Source organism: Salvelinus fontinalis, chromosome 2, assembly GCF_029448725.1.
Source record: "Salvelinus fontinalis isolate EN_2023a chromosome 2, ASM2944872v1, whole genome shotgun sequence".
Lineage (NCBI taxonomy): Eukaryota > Metazoa > Chordata > Actinopteri > Salmoniformes > Salmonidae > Salvelinus > Salvelinus fontinalis.
Window position 1 is genome coordinate 69,835,381 of NC_074666.1, and position 21,196 is coordinate 69,856,576.

The 21,196-nt window shown below is 43.1% G+C and overlaps 1 protein-coding gene across 2 annotated transcripts in view; it reads left to right on the top strand.

Annotated features, from left to right (window-relative positions):
- The window catches only part of plch2a (phospholipase C, eta 2a), a 149,313-nt gene that overhangs the window by 81,467 nt on the left and 46,650 nt on the right, over positions 1 to 21,196 (top strand). For both annotated transcript variants that reach the window (XM_055884038.1, XM_055884028.1), the window contains exons 2-5: positions 6,231 to 6,377; positions 9,649 to 9,892; positions 10,739 to 10,868; positions 20,575 to 20,745. In XM_055884038.1, coding sequence (XP_055740013.1) covers positions 6,231 to 6,377; positions 9,649 to 9,892; positions 10,739 to 10,868; positions 20,575 to 20,745 — 692 coding nt within the window. The remainder of the gene's footprint in view (positions 1 to 6,230; positions 6,378 to 9,648; positions 9,893 to 10,738; positions 10,869 to 20,574; positions 20,746 to 21,196) is intronic.

Sequence of the window (21,196 nt, forward strand, 5' to 3'; positions counted from 1 at the left end):
TTGGCACAGTTCAGGGACGGGGGAATACAAAATATATAATACAAATACTGAGCTACATTGTATGCCAAAACATTTTGGGGGATTATATTATTTTATACTAATACAATTGCTCCTAGAAATCGATTTTGTTTAACAAGTAATTCAAAAAAATAGGTGTCAAAATGATCCCCCGTTTTCAATACTCCAGCACCCTCCCCCTGCGAGGATAAGGACACTGAGCCTTTTTCTTAAATGATTCATGAGATTGGGTAGGATCTTAGACCATTCCTCCATACAGAATACTTCCAGATCCTTGATACCCTTCATATGCACTTATGGACTACCCTCTTCAATTCAAACCACAGGTTTTCAATGGGGTTCAAGTCTGGATACTGAGATGGCCATTGCGATATGTTGATTTTGTGGTCAATTAACAATTTCTTTGTAGATTTTGATATGTGTTTCTTAGAAAAAAGGGTTTCAAAATGGTTATTCGTCTGTCGCCATAGGAGAACCCTTTTTGGTTCTGTGGAAAGGGTACTACATTGAACCCAAAAGGGTTCTACCTGGAACCAAAAAGGATTCTTCAAAGGGTTTTCCTATGGGCACAGACGAAGAACCATTTAGGTTCTAGATTGCACCATTTTTTCTAAGAGTACATTTTTTGAGGAAAAAAAAGTATTACTTGTTAAACAAAATGTATTTCTCTGAGCAATTGTATAAAATAATATAATTTCCCTTTTTTTGCATACAATATAGCTCAGTGTTTGAATTATTTATCTGATAGTCATTTTTGCTCATCTTTATAAAGGCTGTCGATATTTTCGGACCTCACTGTAAATATCTAAATAAAGTACTGTCTCTATGCCGCAATAATGTAAGACTTCAACATCTATGCCCAAAGCCATAGAAATATAATTACTTGAATAGGCATTCCCATTCAAGTCAATGAGTGGGTGATGGGTGGTCTATTTGCATTGCTTAAACAGCCTGAGGATAAAATGAACACAAATGAGCTGGACTGTTTGCAAAGCCCGGCGGGTTTTACTGATGTTGTTGTTGGGCTGAGTGCAGTTACAGTATGTCCAGGCCTATTTGGAATGAGCTAGAGTACAGTTACAGTATGTCCAGGCCTATTTGGAATGAGCTAGAGTACAGTTACAGTATGTCCAGGCCTATTTGGAATGAGCTAGAGTACAGTTACAGTATGTCCAGGCCTATTTGCAATGAGCTAGAATACAGTTACAGTATGTCCAGGCCTATTTGGAATGAGCTAGAGTACAGTTACAGTATGCATCAGCTCTGTTGTCTCCGGTGAACAATATTCACAATGTGTATTCCATGCATAGCGACTCACTCAACACCTATTTTCAAGGGAATGAAATGAATAAACATTATTGATCCCTTGAGGGAGAGACTGGTTTTTTTACTGGCAGCAGACAGACTGGGACAATACAGACACGCCAGCATGCGTCAGAACACCTATGGAGATTCTCATTTTCTGTCCTCTCTCTGTCCTCCTCCGTGACCTGGAAACCGATAAGTGGAAGACTGATCGAGGAAAGTGTCGAGGCGTTATTAGGCGAATGGAGGAGTGTCCGTCCCTCCTCAATACCCACCTTTCATCGAGGATAGTCATGTGTATTTGAGTTTTGATATCTGTCACGCCCCCTGTTGTTTTGTCGGAGGGGAAAAGCACGCGCACATTACGCTACACACAATGATATACCATGACATTTGGCATTCTTACTGAAATAAAACAAACTTTTAAATGTAGATTTTATGACAGAAAAAGACATACTGTACAGGTTTCACGCATGTACAGTAGCTTGTTGTTGGCACTACAGTCAGACTCCATGTGTAGCCAGTTACACTGTACACATTCAAGGCTCGAATAAAAAATGAAACTGAACGTAAAATGAACTTCCACAGGTTATTTCAATCGTAGCCATATCATCTTTACATCATTGAAATCACACGGATTCAAGCTATTTAACAGTTTAAAACATCCCCGTTATCATATACACATGTTGTCTTGAATTTCAATGTTAGCTAGCTTCGCTACTAAAAAGAAAGCTAGCCAACAACACCCAGAATTGCGACATGCACACTATCATCCACCTAAATTGCTGTAAAATCGGAATAATTCATCCAATCATGAAAACATTTGGTGGGGCTATGCATGGCACTTTATTGATCTAGTGGCTAAAGACAAAGAATAGTGTTTAATAGAGTTTCAAATTTAATTTGGTTGTCTTTGGAGGAAACATTCACTTGTATATTTCTGTTATTTTTAAGTTTAAATTGTACATTATTTTGTGTGTAGGATGGACCTAGGAATGTTGTGAAGGCATATATTTAATCTTGCATTTATGCTCTTTCAAATTATAAAAGAACCATAGGTGTGCTATGTACATTTCTTGATTTATTAGCAGTTAAAAAGGGTGAGTATTACACTAAGATGAATTGTCCCACTGGCTGGGGTTATAGCAGGTTATTAAGGGTAATATAACACAGTAACTGGTGCACATTAATGTCATAATATAAACACATTGTTCAATTTATCGTTATCGTGATAATTAAGTACATTTATCGTGATTTGGATTTTTTGTGCCTGATAGAAATGCTTCTCAATGTTGTCATATGATATCTCAAAACACTTTACAGTAGGGTTGGGTGGAATCCAGATTTTCATACCGTCATACCGTTTGTGTACCATAACGGGGTATACGGTATTACCAGAAGTGCACACAAGGAGCGCTATTTCAAAAAATATAAATACATGCACAAAACAATTTAGGCAACAGGGATCTTGATCTAGGAGTGGATTGAATGTCTCTGCTGTAACCAAGAAGCTTGATCTTGCCACTTAGCTAGCAAGTTAGCTAACCAAAATGCATAGCTGGATATCATTTATTTGACACATCTTTGATTTCTTATAGTTATACTTAACTTATACTTATTAGAAATGGCGCCCCCAACCAAAAAATGACAAATATATGTATATATTTTTTTTTAAACAGTTGAAAATCATACCGTCGGTATTTCGAAATACCCCGGTATACTGTATAAACGGTATTTCGCCCAAGCCTACTTTACAGTCCAATCTATTGATCCCAATTGCCTCCGCCTACGACAGAAGATAAATAATTGGGCATATGACTAGTAGTCTAGTCAGAATTTGTCAGCCTATTGCTGGCACGTGAGGCTAACATTATAGTGCCACATACTGTAGCCTATATTATTAGCATCGTCGTAGCAGTAGCTGGTAGAATTGCAATTTAAGTAAGTAGTGGTCCGGATTGGACTGACATTCTGCATTATCCCCTGGAGCAGGTATTCCCAAATTGGGGCAATGCCGTCGAGGGTAAGGCAAATAAAAATGTGATTCACATTTAAAAAAATATTTATATGTTTTTTTCTATTTCTTTCCTTCACATTTTCAAACAGTCCATTTATATTTTCCAACGGGGCTATATATTTGGGTGAGTTTTTTTTCTCACCTGAGTAGCCTTGTTTCACTGCCCCCCCAAAAATTCAACCATCTAGTGTTCAGCGGAATAACAACACAATGTTAAATACAGGTAGTCTCGTCAAATAATTAACATCCAATCACATTAACCATTACTCTCTCACGGGAATTCCACTAACGATCCGTAAGTAGCTAAACGTAGCTGCTGCTCATGTTGGTATCTGTACTGATGGCGCAAAAGCCATGACAGCGAGACATAGTGGAGTGGTAACGCACGCGCAAGCAGTTGCTCCCGATGCCACTTGGGTACACTGCACCACCCACAGAGAGGCTCTTGCTGCCAAGGGAATGCATGACAGCTTGAAAGACGTTTTGAACACTACAGTGAAAATGGTTAACTTTGTTAAAGCAAGGCCCCTGAACACTTGTGTATTTTCCGCACTATGCAATGATATGGGCAGCGACCATGTAACGCTTTTACAACATACAGAAGTGCGCTGGTTATCAAGGGGCAAAGTATTTACAAATTTTTTTGAATTGCAAGACGAGCTTAAAGTTTTCTTTACTGACCATGATTTTCACTTGTCTGACCGCTTGCATGATGACGAGTTTCTCACACGACTGGCCTATCTGGGTGATGTTTTTTCTCACCTGAATGATCTGAATCTAGGATTACAGGGACTCTCCGCAACTATATTCAATGTGCGGGACAAAATTGAGGCTATGATTAAGAAGTTGGAACACGCAGGTCTTTCCATCAGTGTATGTTTTTTTGTGTGCAAATGAACTCAAGCTTACGGACAATGTCAAATGTGATATAGTGAAGCACCTGAGTGAGTTTGGTGCGCAATTACACATGTACTTTCCCGAAACGGATAACACAAACCACTGGATTAGTTATCCCTTTCATGCCCTGCCTCCAGCCTTTTCGAAATTGCAACAAGCGGTTCTGTGAAAATGTAATTTAATCACAAGCTCCTGCCTTGGCAAAGCTCCTGCCTTTCCACATACAGTCTGTGACTGTATGTGGAAAATGATTTAAGACTGAGACTCTATGTTCATCCTTTCAAGCACACCTTTCTCATCAACCTGTGGTGAGTTATTCACAATTTTCGATGAACAAATAAGGTTTTATATGTAAGATGGTTAAATAAAGAGCAAAATGATTGATTATTATAATATTATTATTTGTGCCCTGGTCCTATAAGAGCTCTTTGTCACAACCCGGCTTGAGGGAAGTGACAAACTCACACTCATTCTTATGTTAAATAAATGTATTGTATCGTGTGTGTGTGGCATGCTTACAATGATGGCAAAAAACAACATTTGAGAGTGCGCTGACCCTGGTGCTGGAGAGGGTACGCAGCTGGAGGTTGAATGTTTGAAGGGGTACGGGACTATAAAAAGTTTGGGAACCACTGCCCTGGAGTAAATTGCCACAGGCAGTTTGGGGTTCGGGACTGCATGGAATTAACCAGGGCCTCTGGGCCCATTCTCACTATTGACCAATGAAAGCCCAGGGAAGCCAAATCAATGGCAATCTATCACTGGGATGTCTGTACTACTTTAGCCTAACATAGCAGGCGTAAAATAAATGCCTGAGCGGAGTTCCCACAGGAACCTAGGTTAAAGATGGCTGTATTCCTGAATGCATCCGGTTGTTGGCATCTCTGCTAAGGCTGGTACTACTTATACACCACACATAATGTTTATGGAGATGTTTATGATAATAATCATAATGGTAGTATATATTAATTATATATTAGTCAAACATGATTAATTCATAGGATGTTATTGACACCTGACAGTTGAGAATCTGCCATTGGAGACTTAGCCCAGGGTTGTGTCGGGCTAAACAGTGGCACTGCACAAGCTAAATAGGGATGCCATTACCTGAGCTGTCTGTGGAAGAGCTGTCAAACTGAAACCAAAATAATGACCTGAATGACCGAAATCATGCCATAAATGTGGGAGCGATATTTTGGTGCCGCTCTGTTTACCCATTTTCCTCTTGAGGTATGTTTGGTGCTGTGCGAGAAGTGGTCTCGTCTCAGCACCAGTGTTTAACAATGTCTTCTGCACAAACCAAATGGATTCGGGTAGCTAACAATAGCTAACCATTTTTTTTTCTTCCGCCCTAACACGGTGTAAAATAGGTGTCTGGTTCAGGGGATTATTTAAAAAGAAATTGCTTGGCTCTGCCCTCTCCCCCTTCATCTCCCCTTCCCTCCCTCTCTCTGCCTCCCCCTCTCTCTGTCACTCTCCCTCTCCCTACCCCTCTCTCTTGCCCCCTCCCTCTCTCCATGTCCCCTTCTCTCCCTCTCCCCCCCTCTCCCCCATTTCGCTCTCCCTCTACCCTCTCCCCCCTCTTTCTCTCTCCCTCCAGCCATCTCCCCATCTCTCCCCATTATCCCCTTCTCACTCTCTCCCCCTCTCACTCTCTACCCCCTCTCCGCTCACTCTCCCCTTCTCTCTCCCCCCTCTCTCTCCCCCTCTTCCTCCCTCTCCCTCCAAGTAAAACACAAGCTGCTGTGAAAGCCATATCCAATGCAGTATGTGTGAGCGCGACCTTGTGTGAGTAAGTGGTAAATAAATGTTTATCTGCCTTGAGCTCCAGACTGAAATGAATGAATGAATTGGTGCTTGACAACGAAACCTACTCGCACTCCAATGCAATACACACAGCCTCCCTCGTTATCCCAGACATAATCACTTAAATACACACACTCACACTCTTACTCTCACACTAACTTCACGCTTTCTGTGTTTTTCTCTCCAGTGGAGAAATGCATGAGCTCCATGCAGACAGGGACCCAGATGGTGAAGCTCCGCGGCGGCTCCAAGGGACTGGTGCGCTACTTCTACCTGGACCAACACAAGTCCTGCATCCGCTGGCGGCCTTCTCGCAAGAACGAGAAGGCCAAGAGTGAGTAGTTTAACTTTTTTTTTTTTTTTTCATGACTGAATGATTGACTGACCTGCTTAGACCTGGAATTAACAGGAGTTAAGTCTCTGTAGCCACACAGTCTGTTTAATAGTAGAATGACGAAGCCAAGAGGGAGTCTCTTTGACTTTACGACTGACTGACTGGCCCTCATCCAGTGTCTCACGTTTTGATTCCCTACTTCTGTAATGAACATGGATGTAACAGGAATTATGGCCCAGATTCAATCAGATCCAGCGTTTAAGCCGGAGGGGTAACTGCGTTAGAGCTGTCAAATCGGTGAGCGGCTGCTCGTGTGGTCATTGTCAGGAAGCCACACCCATCCCACTCGCTTTAGAAGTTCAGAATGAGAAAGGCTATATAAAAAATAATGACACTCGCGTTCAAATCAATAAACAAAATAATAAGGATTTATACCGGCCTAAATTAACAGGGCTGCATGGGATTATTACTAATGCGACTCGGCACGTCCAATGGAAATGTCCGTGATGGGTATAACGTCGGAAGCTCAAATGCAGTTACAACTCTGACACACCTCCGACATCGCCTAAATAAAAATGATGAAACTGATATGCGATTGTCGGTTATCGCAGGTTAAGGCAGAACAGATTGAATCTAGACTAGTATTTATAGCTCCACGATTAGTTTCATAGTACATATTAGTACATATAACATGTTTGCGTGAATGTCCCTTTAGTCTGTCTTACATCAACAATCAGCACTTCCATCTCTCCCACTAAGCTTATTACCGTAGTCCCAAACAGCAGAGGAATCATTGAGGATTCACCTCAAAGTTGTTTGTGTAGAAACAAAATGGCCCCGTCTCACAGGAGGCACCAGGCTCAGTTTCCTGCCGCTCGCTTCGTAGCCTCTAGCCCAGCTCCACCACCGCCATGGGAGTTAATAAGCTTCTTAAGTAGCCTCAATTATTCATCGGCTTTAATCTGCCAGACCAGCGTCGCTTGAGTCAACACATTGAACCAGGAAAGGCGGAACGCAGGGACCTCCAGAGAGACGAATGGAAAGGAAATTATAATAAGAACCCCGGAATCTTCCATTCTGTCACATGGGATCGGATTGGGAGATACCCTAATGAACACAGTCTCAGGCGATGCGATGGAAAACAAAAATCAGCATTTCTTATTGGACAAGTCTATTGTAAAGAACACGACCCTGCCTTGCCGGGGCGGTTTTAGCGGTGGGGAGTTGAGACAGCTGGGTGAGAAAGGTAGAGGGTGTTGCCATGCAGCAACACCAATCATGTCAACACAAAACTAAAAGACAGCAGGCCACATGACAGCACACTGACCCTACAGAAGCATACATATCTTTTTTGAAAGACTGTTCTTGAGAGGGCCACCATCACATTCCCGGCCCCAGATAACGGTAGACTTCTGCATTATTTATGAACAGGCCTTATTCAGGGACCCCTTCATGCTTTCCCCCCCTCTCCACCCGGGAGCACACAAGCCCCATGCGCTGTTGTTATTCAGCGTGTCGGCTTCACCTTTGACATGTAGTCTTGTGTGTGTTGACAATCTCCAATCAAACTGGTGTCAGGTGTCCATTCAACTGGGAGGCTTCTGTGCGACCTGAGACACATACTGTACCTGTGTGCATGCATGTGTATAGGATTCTTTCTGTAGTTTTTCTTTCACTTTGAAAATGTGGAAAACTGTATATATTTTTTTTAGATTGCATAGATCCTATAACGATGCTCTGTGTCTATTCCTAAATTAACACTCTGTCTGTGTTTAACAGAAATCAACCCACACGCATTTATTGTATTAGTATATTAATAGATTCATCAATTACCATTATCTAAGGGAGTTTCATCGAGAAACTTTCTTAGATAATTCCTTTGATACAGCAGTAGCAATACAAGGATATAACATCTACAGAAAAGACAGAAATGCTTTGAAGTGTTGCGATATACAGTGCCAGTCAAAAGTTTGGACACACCTACTCATTCAAGGGTTTTTCTTTATTTTTACTATTTTCTACATCGTAGAAATCAAAACATCAAAACTATGGAATAACACACATGGAATCATGTAGTAACCAGGGTGAATAGGCTGCAAAAGCTAAATAAATCCAAATAAATAAACCATCAAGGCATATTGGCTGGACCTCCTCCAAGCATTAATCAAAGGCACAAAGGCTTTTGAACTAACTGTATGGGAATGGATTGTTTTGCTCAGGTTGGATGGCCTCTAGGTCAGCAAGTTAGTATTTTCAAGGGAATTATGCATGTTCAACAGCTCCGCGACCCAAGGGGCTGGCATATGAAATAATGACATGGAGAGAGCTCAACCTGAAAACCAGACAGAATATATTTTATTAGCTCCCAAATTAGGTGATCATCACAAAAGGTTACTGAGTCAATCTTCCCGAAAACAGGCCAACGTGATAGCATACACTTCTCACCTTTTCTGTCTCAGAACATTGAGTGGTCTTGACGTAAACTCAAAATGGCCACCACATACAGTTGAAGTCAGAAGTTTACATACACTTAGGTTGGAGTCATTAAAACTCGTTTTTCAACCACTCCACAAATGTCTTGTTAACAAACTACAGTTTTGGTAAGTCGGTTAGGACATCTATTTTGTGCATGACACAGGTCATTTATCCAACAATTGTTTACAGACTGATTATTTCACTTATAATTCACTGTATCACAATTCCAATTCCATATTGCCTAAGCCTCGTAATTCAGACTTCTAAGTTAAGTTTCGATCCCTCCCTGTACCTCAACAATTTAGCCGCCCGCTGCTGTTTCAGCCTCGTTATACGTCAGGGGGGGGGGGGGGGTAAATCCAATCCCGCCCAATGGAATAAAGTCAATATAATATGAATATGAGGGTTATAAATGGATTTGCTTCATCGAGTGACTTTTCCTGATTCTCTATTAAGTTTTAATGGTCTACATGGGAAGTGCCTCAGGTTTCCCTTGAATAGTTCCTCTTTTAACATGTGGATTTTTCACACTACTGAGCTGGGCTAAATGAAATGGGCCTGGTTATGCATTTTTTTAAGGCGCTGAAATGGACAATTTGAAAGGGAAGTAACTAAGCCAAAACAGTATGTTTCCGATTGGCATAATGGTGTGAAAAGGGTCATGTAAGGCCCAAATTCAACGTCAACAGTCAGCTTTTCATTGTTTCACCTGACTTTTCCAGCGTGATGGTGAACTAACCTTTTATTTCCTATTTCTCTCCCTTTTTCTCTCTCTTCCCGCCCTCGCTCTATCCAGTCTCCATCGACTCCATCCGAGAGGTGTGCGAGGGCAAGCAATCTGAGATCTTCCAGCGCTACTCTGAGGGCAGCTTCGACCCCAACCGCTGTTTCAGCCTGTATTATGGCGAGCGCTTGGAGTCCCTGGATCTAGTGTCCAGCACAGGCGAGGAAGCACGCACCTGGATCACTGGCCTCAAGTACCTGGTGGCGGGCATCAGCGACGAGGACAGCCTGGCCAAGAGGCAGCGCACCCGTGATCAATATCCTTATTCATGTTAGCATGTTAGGCTGTCTCTGGGCATGGGTAACTGGACAGCCGGGTCTTATTCATTAGTGCACACTAGCAAAATGTTTTGCTGCGGAAAATTAGCATTTGTAATTGGACAGGTTTAGCTTGTCCCTCCCGGTTTCAATCTGTTTTCTTCCTTTGCCTAATAAATAGGACCCACAGGTCAATGACATTTCTATTCAGTCAGTGCAGGTCAGGAGAAGAATTCAAATACCATTTTTGGTGAGGACTTTTCAATATTTGAATTGGAGTGTGGATAAGGAATAAGGATGCTAGCACGCATGCACACACACTAAAGTTCCTTCTCTCTCCCCACACGCAGACTGACACACACAGTCTTCCGTGCTGGAATGTCAGCAAGGCTGATGTGCTGATAAAAGAAGGGCAGGTGAAGGCTGCCGGAGGCAACTATCACATCGTCTCGATCAGAGACGCACACAGACTGTTTGCGCTAAAATTAGACTCGGCTGCGGAGAGTGAGAGCTGTGTGAGAGATCAAAAGGTTTTGCTCGTTTCAGAACGGTTTGGGCTCTGAACCACAATTCACCTTCTCTAAATATTCTGAACCACCCTAGCTGTAAACTTTTTGTTGCAGATAATACTTGATTAATCAATAAATAAATCAATCAATCAATCGATGTGAACACCTGTGGATAGTTAATAGAACACCTAGACTGCATTTAAACAGGCAAGTACCCGTGTCTGTACCCGTGTCTGTGCCCGTGTCTGTGCCCGTGTCTGTGCCCGTGTCTGTGCCCGTGTCCGTGTCTGTGCTTACATGTGTGTTATCCATCCTCAACACCTGGTTGACTGGTACGTGGCTGAAGCAGACATTTGCGGAGGCGGATAAGAACGGCGATGGCAGCCTGAGCATCAGCGAGGTCCTGCAGCTCCTCCATAAACTCAACGTCAACCTACCCCGCCAGAAAGTCAAGCAGATGTTCAAGGTACACCACAGTCATATTTTTATGTTAATAGTAATGTAGCTTTAATAGCACTTTGAATTACAAAGATAATCTCAAAATGAGAGTGAGAGAAGGACTGTTATAAGTGACAGCAAGGCTGCTTAGTGGCCTTTTTTACCAATGTGTGTGTCTCATTGGTTTGTTGTGGTAGGGACGCACTACTCTCTCAATAATGAGCAGTCAAACAATCTTACAGACAAGTCTGTCAATGGAGTTGGTCCCAAATGGCACCCTATTTGATCTATAAGTCTTTGCTAGGTAAAGCCCCGCCTTATCTCAGCTCACTGGTCACTATAGCAACACCCACCCGTAGCACGCACTCCAGTGGGTATATTGCACTGGTCATACCCAAAGCCAACACTTCCTTTGGCCTCCTTTCCTTCCAGTTCTCTGCTGCCAATGACTGGAACGAATTGCAAAAATCTCTGAAGCTGGAGTCTTTTATCTCCCTCTCTAACTTTAAGCATCAGCTGATTGAGCAGCTTACCGATCACTGTACCTGTACACAGGCAATCTGTAAATAGCACACCCAACTACCTCAGCCCCATATTATTACTTACCCTCTTGCTCTTTTGCACCCCAAATCTGTAAATAGCACACCCAACTACCTCATCCCCATATTATTACTTTCCCTCTTGCTCTTTTACACCCCAGTATCTCTACTTCCACATCATCATCTGCACATCTATCACTCCAGTATTAATGCTAAATTGTAATTATTTTCTCCTCTACGGCCTATTTATTGCCTACCTCCCTACTCTTCTACATTTGCACACACTGTACATAGATTTTTCAATTTAAATTTTCTATTGTGTTATTGTCTGTACGTTTGTTTATGTGTAACTCTGTGTTGTTGTTTTTGTCGCACTGCTTTGCTTTATCTTGGCCAGGTCGCAGTTGTAAATGAGAACTTGTTCTCAACTGGCCTACCTGGTTAAATAAAGGTGAAATTATTTTAAAAAATAAAATAAAATTATATAGTGCACTACATTTGGCCAGAGCCCTAAGCGCTACATAGGGAATATGGTGCCAATCAGGATGCGAACGGTTAAATAAAGGTTATTTATTTAACCTTTAACCTATTTAACTAGGCAAGTCAGTTAAGAACAAATTCTTATTTACAATGACGGGGCCAATTGTGCGCCGCCCCGATCAAAGCAATTGATACAACGTGTATTTATTTTAGTAAATACTTTCTTAGCACTTTTTTTTCTGAAAACTGCATTGTTGGTTAAGGGCTTGTAAGTAAGCATATCACTGTAAGGTCTACAGCTGTTGTATTCGGCGCATGTGACAAATACAATTTGACTTGATTTTGTGGATATTTTGAAACAGTAAGTTCAAAACCAGAGATGCACTTTAATTTCTGAGATGATATTTTGGGGGTCTTTATATTATGAAAGAGATGACAGCCCCTTTGTGTCCAATATGCTTAATTGAAACCATAAAGCCTAAGCAAACGACAATTACCTTTGATTTCTTAGATATCTCAACTCAGTTTGTGTGTGAATGCACATCCTATTCTCCCTGTATGGTTTAGCAATGACGAGGCAGCTTTTTCTAAATGACCCAGTCATGGTAAATAGAAAGGGCTGGGGCTTTCACGTCTTGATTATTTCACAACTTTAAATTGAGTTCATTCAACAACTTCATTCAAGAATGTCGCAAAAGTACGCATTCACACTTGACCTTTTCCAAACCCATTTCGAATTACTCACTCAGTGGTAATGGGGATGTGTCATCATGATGGTTATGACATTTCGGACAGATTTGTCACAGGAAACTGTATTACAGGAAAGGCAATTGTGTCGTTCCATTTGATTTCAATCACTTTTTACATTTATTATAATTTTTTTTTTACCCCTTTTCTCCCCAATTTCGTGTTATTCAATTGGTAGTTACAGTCTTGTCCCATTTCTGCAACCCCCGTATGGACTTGGGAGAGGCTAAGGTCGAGAGCTGTAGGTCCTACGAGACACGATCCAGCCAAGCCGCACTGCTTCTTGACACAATGCCCACAATGCCAACCCGGAAGCCAGCCGTTTCCTCCACCAGGTGTTGGAGGAATCACCGTACACCTGGCAACCGTGTCAGCGTGCATCTGCCCGGCCCACCACAGGAGTCGCTAGAGCGCGATGGGACAAGGACATCCCGGCCGGCCAAACCCTCCCCTAACCCGGACGACGCTGTGCCAATTGTGCTCCGCCCCGTGGGTTTCCCAGTCGCGCACATCTAGCACTGCGCCACTCGGGAGGCCCTTCAATCCCTTTTTAACCACACCCCTTTTGATTTGAGCAAAACTTATCATACATATTTGCTATGGTAGAAGTGGTCCTGAATGCCCTAAATGTTTTTGTATTTTACCCCCCTTGTCTCCCCAATTTCGATCTTGTCTCATCGCTGCAACTCTCCAACGGGCACGGGAAAAGCGAAGGTGGAGTCATGAGTCCTATGGAACATGACCCGCCTAACTGCTCTCCTTAACACCCGCCAGATTAACCCGGAAGCCAGCAGCACCGCATGTGTCGGAGGACACAGTTAAACTGGCGACCGGGGTCAGCCTGCAGAAGTAGTTCCACAAAGAGTTGCTAGAGCTCGATGACCCAAGTAAAGTAAAGCCCCCCCCCCCCCCCCCCCCCCCCCCCCGGCCAAACCCTCCCCTAACCTGGACGACGCTGGGTCAATTGTCCTCCATCCTATGTGACTCCCGGCCATGATGCAGTGCCTTAGACTGCTGCGCCACTCGGGAGGAGTGCCAAAACAAAGATGAGCCATTTTGCATACCTTTTTAACGTCAATTATCTTAAAACGCGTAAACTCTGATGTTTTACATGTGTGCGTATGTTGTAGCTTCAAACTTATTCTACATCATCTGAGGTGTTTGTGTTGTGCCCGCCATCGGTTGAGACACAGCATGCCTTTGAATACAGGGTGGGTGTCATTTGTGTTGTCAAAAAGTCTATATGAACAGTTTACATATACTGTACAATGCTATCAGAAAGTATTCACACCCCTTGACTTTTTCCACATTTTGCTGTGTTACTGCCTGAATTTAAAATTGAGATGTTGTCACTGGCCTACTCTATAATATCAAAGTGTAATTATGTTTGTATAATTTTTTTCAACAAAAAATGAAAGGCCGACATGTCTTGAGTCAAGACATTTTATGGCAAGTCTAAATAAGCCCTGAACCGGTTCCAACCCCCAAAAAGTACTGGTAAAGTACTTTACTAAAGTACAGTACTATATCGTTCCTTTCTGTTCCTTTTTTTAACCAGTGAAGTCAACAGTTTTTTTAGATTTAGCTAATTCAATTACTTCACCAATCAGTGCGGATAGAGCAGGCAAGCTATTTGTTTACATGCGTGGTGGACAGACAAGTGTAGCCTATGGCACAAGATGAGTGAAAATGTGCAGGTAGGGAAAGAGTGAGAGAGGGTTGAGGAGCATTATATGAATTAGTTCCACAGAATTATACCTAGGAGGAGTGGCTTCTTTGGAGAAACGTTGAATGTCCTTTGAGCTAGCTAGCTAACAAGCTGGTGTGTGCAGAGTGGCACCAGAATTAAAAACCCGTCTTACCTTTTTGTAGTTACTAAATCCAACGTGAAACATGATAACTATGCTTATAGTATTATAAACACAACATGCAACAATTTTAAAGATTTTACTGAGTTACAGTACATGAGGAAATCAGTCAATTTAAACGAATTAATTAGGCCATAATCTATGGATTCCACATAAATTGTAATACAGATATGCATCTGTTGGTCACAGATACCTTAAAAAAAAGGTAGGGGTGTGGATCAGCTTGGGAGCTTTAACAATGTGCGGGCTTCTTTGTTCGTTACTAGGAGCGTGGATCAGAACACCAGTCAGTATCTGGTGTGACCACAATTTGCCTCATGCAGCCCAACACATCTCCTTCGCATAGAGTTGATCAGGCTGTTGATTGTGGCCTGTGGAATGTTGTTCCATTCAATGGCTGTGCGAAGTTGCTGGATATTGGCAGGAACTGGAACACTTTGTCATACACGTTGGCCCAGAGCATCCCACACATGCTCAATTGGTGACATGTCTGGTGAGTATGCAGGCCATGGAAGAACTGGGACATTTTCAGCTTCCAGGAATTGTGTACAGATCCTTGTGACATGGGGACGTGTATTATCATGCTGAAACATGAGGTGATGGCGGCATATGAATGGCACGTTAATGGGCCTCAGGATCCCATCATGGTATCTCTGTGGATTCAAATAGCCATCGATAAAATGCAATTGTGTTCTATGTCTGTAGCTTATGCCTGCCCATACCATAACCCCACCGCCACCATGGGGCACTCTGTTCACAACATTGACATCAGCAAACCGCTCGCCCACACAACGCCATACACGTGGTCTCCGGTTGCGAGGCCGGTTGGACGTACTGCCTTATTCTCTAAAACGATGTTGGGGTCAGCTTATGGTAGAGAAATTAGCATTAAATTGTCTGGCAACAGCTCTGGTTAACATTCGTTCAGTCAACATGCCAATTGCACGCTCCCTCAACTTGAGACATCTGTGGCATTTTGTTGTGTGTCAAAACTGCTAATTTTGGAGTGGCCTTTTATTGTCCCCAGCACAGTGTGCACCTGTGTAATGATCATGCTGTTTAATTAGCTTCTTGATATGCCACACCTGTCAGGTGGATAGATTATCTTGGCAAAGGATAAATTCTCACTAACAGGGATGTAAACATATTTGTACAAAACATTTTAGAGAAATAGGCTTTTTGTGTGTATGTATTTTTAAAGTTTTTTTTAATCTCATGTAACATTGGACCAACACTTTACATGTTGTATTTTATATTTTTGTTCGGTGTAGCATTGAAAAAGTTAATCCATTCTTCTCTAGCTAATTAAAAACTCTCTCCCTATCATCTGAATCAAGCTTGTAACATCAGTACAGTAGCCTGTGCTATGGAGGGGGAGGGGCAGGTAGCCTAAACACACACAGGCAAAGATTTTCAGCTTGCAGGCAGACACTGGAAGTTTCTGAGTGACAGAGTGAGGGCTTTGCATAGGAGCTTTGTTGCGTTTTGTCCATTGGACTGCCAGATGGTGAAGTGTGATTCATCACTCCAGAGAATGCATTTCCACTGCTCCAGAGTCCAATGGTGGCGCGCTTTACACCACTCTAGCTGACGCTTGGCATTGCGCATGGTGAACTCAGACTTCAGTGCGGCTGCTCAGCCATGGAAACCCATTTCATGAATCTCCCAACTAACAGTTATTGTGCTGACGTTGCATTCAGAGGCAGTTTGGCACGAGGTACTGAGTGTTGCAACCGAGGACTGATGATTTTTACAGGCTACACGCTTCAGCACTCGGCGGTCCCGTTCTGTGAGCTTGTGTGGCCTACCACTTTGCGGCTGAACAGTTGTTGCTCCTAGACTTTTCCACTTAAATGATAATGCCAGAGAAGCTGGTGTTTGGAGGATATATTGGCCAATATATCCTCCAAACACCGGCTTCGAGGGTATTATCACTTTTATACAACAGGGTTACCAACATATTCAAATAATGATTTACATATTTTCATTCAACTTTATTTTGATGAATTTCTTCATACTTTTTCATCCTTCCACAAGATATAGTCCCGACACAAATCTAGGGTTGTTTTTTTTGTTCTCTTTTTGTTCTGTATCTATGGACGCGACCGAGTTGTTTGTTCTAAGTGTTCTATTGCCATACTGGCTGGCAACGCTCTTATCCCTTGCATGCTAGCTAGCCAACTACAACAGACTTGCAGTCACGTCAAACAGTGCAGCCAGAATAACAACAAAGTAGCTGCATTTGCATTTGTTTAAGCTGTTTTCTAGTGAAATGTATTTCTAACATCCACAACAATAATCTAATGATGCACAATAATGCTCGATTTCAGCTGGCATAAAAAATGTGCTCTCCCATCAGGACACTGTTGTTCAGAGGAGCTAGCCAACACGATCCCTTCAAACTGAAGCTGGAAAGACTGCAAACTAGATGCATGTCATTTGACCTGTTTGCTATTGATATTTCTTTGTATATTCTTTGTATAAAAATGATGCTGATTCATGATTTCGAATGGCTGAGAAAAGCTGCCTGCCTGTCTGTCTCATCCCGAGTCCCGACACGTTCATTACTATGCGACAGCTGGAGATTGAATTTGAATATTGTAACAATGTTGCAAATGTCAGAGAGACAGACGGCAAGGTTTATACAAATCTCCGATTTTGAAAACAACTAAATGTTAGTTTAAAGAAATGTGAGATAATGTCTACATGCTTTTTATAGTGGAGATCAAGTTTATAAATTGCCTGGCTGGGCTAATGAGACAGTGGATTGCGCAGTCAGATGGAACAGAGTAAATAGCCATTTTAATGTCATATATTTAGCAGATGGTAGCTTGTGGGAATAGACACCAGCTGGAATGCGGTTTTAACCCATCAGCATTCAGGATTAGACCCAACCGTTGTACAATTCACAATCACAGCACTAACAGTGAACCGGGGCAGCTCTAGCAGGGCAGAAATTTGACGAACTGACTTGTTGGAAAGGTGGCATCCTATGACGGTGCCACGTTGAAAGTCACTGAGCACCTCAGTAAGGCCATTCTACTACCAATGTGTCCTCAATTTTATACACCTGTCATCTACGGGTGTGGCTGAAATAGCTGAATCCACTAATTTGAAGAGGTGTCCACATACTTTTGTATATATAGTGTATCTGCAACAAAACAATTTGTTGGAAAATATGCATATTTTTTTTAATGCTGATTTGAGATATTATCATGAAAATATGTGGCCAATTGGATGGAAACCTAGCTTGTAATGTCTATGATAATCTTTTAAATGTATGCAAATTGTAAAGTGTTTTTGTCTGTAACGTATTTTCCGGTATGTGTCAGATCGCAGGAAGACTAGCTGTCTCCATTGACGTTGGCTAATGGGGATCCTAATAAAAATCGTAAATCCTAAAAAGTGGCGGTGAGAAGATCAAGGAAATACGAACGGAGATATAACCCTTGCTACATGACTTTTTACTTAGGGTTCGGCTAGTAGCTACAAACTCCCAGCCATGACATAGCCTAGTAAAGCCAGAGGGTGCTTTGACAGCATGACCCTGCGAGGATTAGCAAGTTAGCGTTGTGTTATCGTGTTAATGTGTTGTTAGCGCTGGTGGCCGCGGCTGTTCTTTTACCCCAGCCTGTGGCGTAGCTAAGCGCGCTAAGCCTCGCGCCCCGCCGAGGGGTCACCCATATGGTGCTCAGGGACGCAGATGGCTTCTGGTGTAATACATGGTAACACACGGTAAACACACCAGGGACCAATCTGGACGTGTGTGTGTGTGTGTGTCAGACAGGAGTGTGTTTATGGGACAGTGGACTGGTCTGCTGGCTTAACCTACTTACTCCTGGGAGGAACCTGTGTGTGATTTTCCCTGTTGACTTGACCCAGTAGGAGGATAATAACCAGCACACGTGCATCAATTGCATTAAGCATTAGTGACCCTCTTTCAATATATATTACAGTATACAGAGTTCTTGGCTGGTTAGCACATGACTTTTGGTACATTTGTCTAATCACAACATTGTGTGCAAAGTCATAGACGGTCATGTCAGATAGTCTGTGTTATATGTTTTTTTAAATAACCTTTATTTAACCAGGCAAGTCAGTTAAGAACAAATTCTTATTTACAATGACGGCCTACCCCGGCCAAAACCTCCCTTAACCCGGGTACAACCCTGGATCAATTGTGCGCCGCCCAATGGGACTCCCGATCACGGCTGGTGTTGATACAGCCCGGGATCGAACCCGCGTCTGTGATGACGCCTCTAGCGCTGCGATGCAGTGCCTTAGACCGCTGCGCCACTCAGGATAAATGCCGCATTGCTGTAATTTTCCAGTTAGCTTTTAAACTCTCATAGACTAGCTCTCATGTTTCAGCTACCGTTTGGGTGCAAATCGTTACTTATATTCTGAGTTCACCATCACTGGCAACGTTAAATGAAACGGTTAAAAAGAGAAAAGAAAAAACACCTTGCCTGACCATGTTTACAATTTTCCAGTAAATGTAGATCCTATTGATTCAGTCAATCTGATCGGAGCACTGGCTTATCTTACTTCCACACTCCCCTCTAAGTCCCTTGAGCTCCACACACCGATAGCATCTCCTCCATTCTGACTCACTATCGTCTCATTCTCCTCATTCATTGGTTCCGATTCACTGGGCCTATGAGCAGAGGCCGCTCTGTAGCTTTTGAGAACAATCCTTAGGTTGAGTCCCAAATGGAACCCCCATGGGCCCTGGTCAAAATTAGGGCACTATATAGGGAATAGGGGTTCTGGTCAAAGTAATGCACTTTATAGAAAACAGGGTGGCATTTGTGACACACACTCAGTCTGACCCCCTGCCTGCCCAGGAAGCAGTAAGCTGAGGAAATGGGGTTGCCCGTTTTATTACAAAAGGACTCCTTCCAGCACCACCTGGGGTGAGGTGATGTACTGTAGCCTAGCTTAGCCTAGTGCATCAAGAGTCTCTCTCCTCCTCTCACCCTGGAAAGATTGACTTCAGAGAGCCCGTTTGGTGTTGAGACACAGAGGTACGTTGTTTCAGTGAGGCACTCTTTATCCCGGGCCGGAGGCAGCACCACTCAGACAAGCTGCTCAATGATTTATCGCAGCTGAACGCGCCGGAGATGAGGAAGAGAAGCGAGAATCACCACACACTGATGAATTAGTTCATATTAGCCACATGGCTAATGTGCCACCTCGTAGTAACGGCTTTAGTGCCCAGGCCCCCTTTTACATAATGAATGGGTGGGAATGAGACTAGATTGATATTTTCTGTTGGTTTAGAAGAACAGGAGCTCTCCTGGTGGCTGGTGAACTCCCCCCCCCCCCCCCCACACACACACTCTATGTGTAATCTCAATGTTTAAGAAGTGTGTGTTTCAGTTGTCTCTGCCTAGTCATACTGAGAAATAAGTGTCAGTTCCTCACTTGTGCCAAAAACATATTCACTCAGTGACCTGTGTGTGTTTTGTGTGCGTGTGTGTGTGTGTGTGTGTGCGTCAGTGTAGAGCAGGGATCTGGCTGGTTGAAAGTTATGAGAACTGGAAGTTTGAAAGTTTGTGTGTGTGTGTGTGTGTGTTTTCAAGAGCTGGGAGCTGGCCGGGTATCAGAACTGGCAGGTTGAAGTGTGTGTGTTGTGCATGGAGGCCAACCTCCCACCAGCACCCACGTCATCACTCTGCAGGTCCATCTCTAGCAATGCGAGACATATGGAGCTGGCCATACACAAGAAAACCATTTCAACCATGAGTGTTGGCAGGCATGCAGATACCAAACTACAATATGCATGCTCATATTCACACTACATCACCAAAACACAACTCGATATTCCATCTGACTAGTTATCTAACTGAGTGTTAGAGTGGCTGTTAATTGCTGTGCATATTATTTCGGGCGAACTTTTAATAATGTGATCTTATACACAACACAGCTCCATTCACAACAACACATCATTTGGTCTAGGATCTATAGGCTAGCCACATGATGAGTGCAATAACAATCATCCCTGAACTGAATAACTACTGCATTACAGTGGAAGTTAGGATTCCACTCCTTATGTCTAAATGAACTGACATGGCATTGTGACTTCTCTTCTCCCCAGGAGGCAGACACAGATGACAACCAGGGCACCCTGGACTTCGAGGAGTTCTGCTCCTTCTACAAGATGATGTCGACACGCCGCGATCTCTACTTGCTCATGCTCACCTACAGCAACCACAAGGACCACCTGGACAGCATCGACCTGACCCGCTTCCTGGAGGTGGAGCAGAAGGTATGCAGGAGCAGAGTTGAAGCGTATGCAGGCAGGCTGGTAGGCAGATAGGCACATAGACGTAGACATGCGTGCTGGCACACACATCCGTGCTGGCACACACATCTGTACACGGATGCACACACAGGTGCAAGCATGCAGGCACGCTGGCATATACACACGGAGGTACTCACACGGAGGTACTCACACGGAGGTACTCCTTTAAGGCATTTCTGTGACAGACTTTTTTTGTAATGGCTTGACTGAGGCAAACATCTGAAAATTTGAGTTTCAATAATGGTTAGGAACATGATCCACTTGTTGGACAATTGTATAGTCCCCCCCCCCCCCCCCCTCCTGCCTGTTTTCATGTGTCAAAAATATGTTGGTCAACAGATTAGGGGGGGGGGGCACAGGATATTACTGTTTAATTGCAGTGAAAATGTGTTTGACATTCTGACGCTCCAAGCTT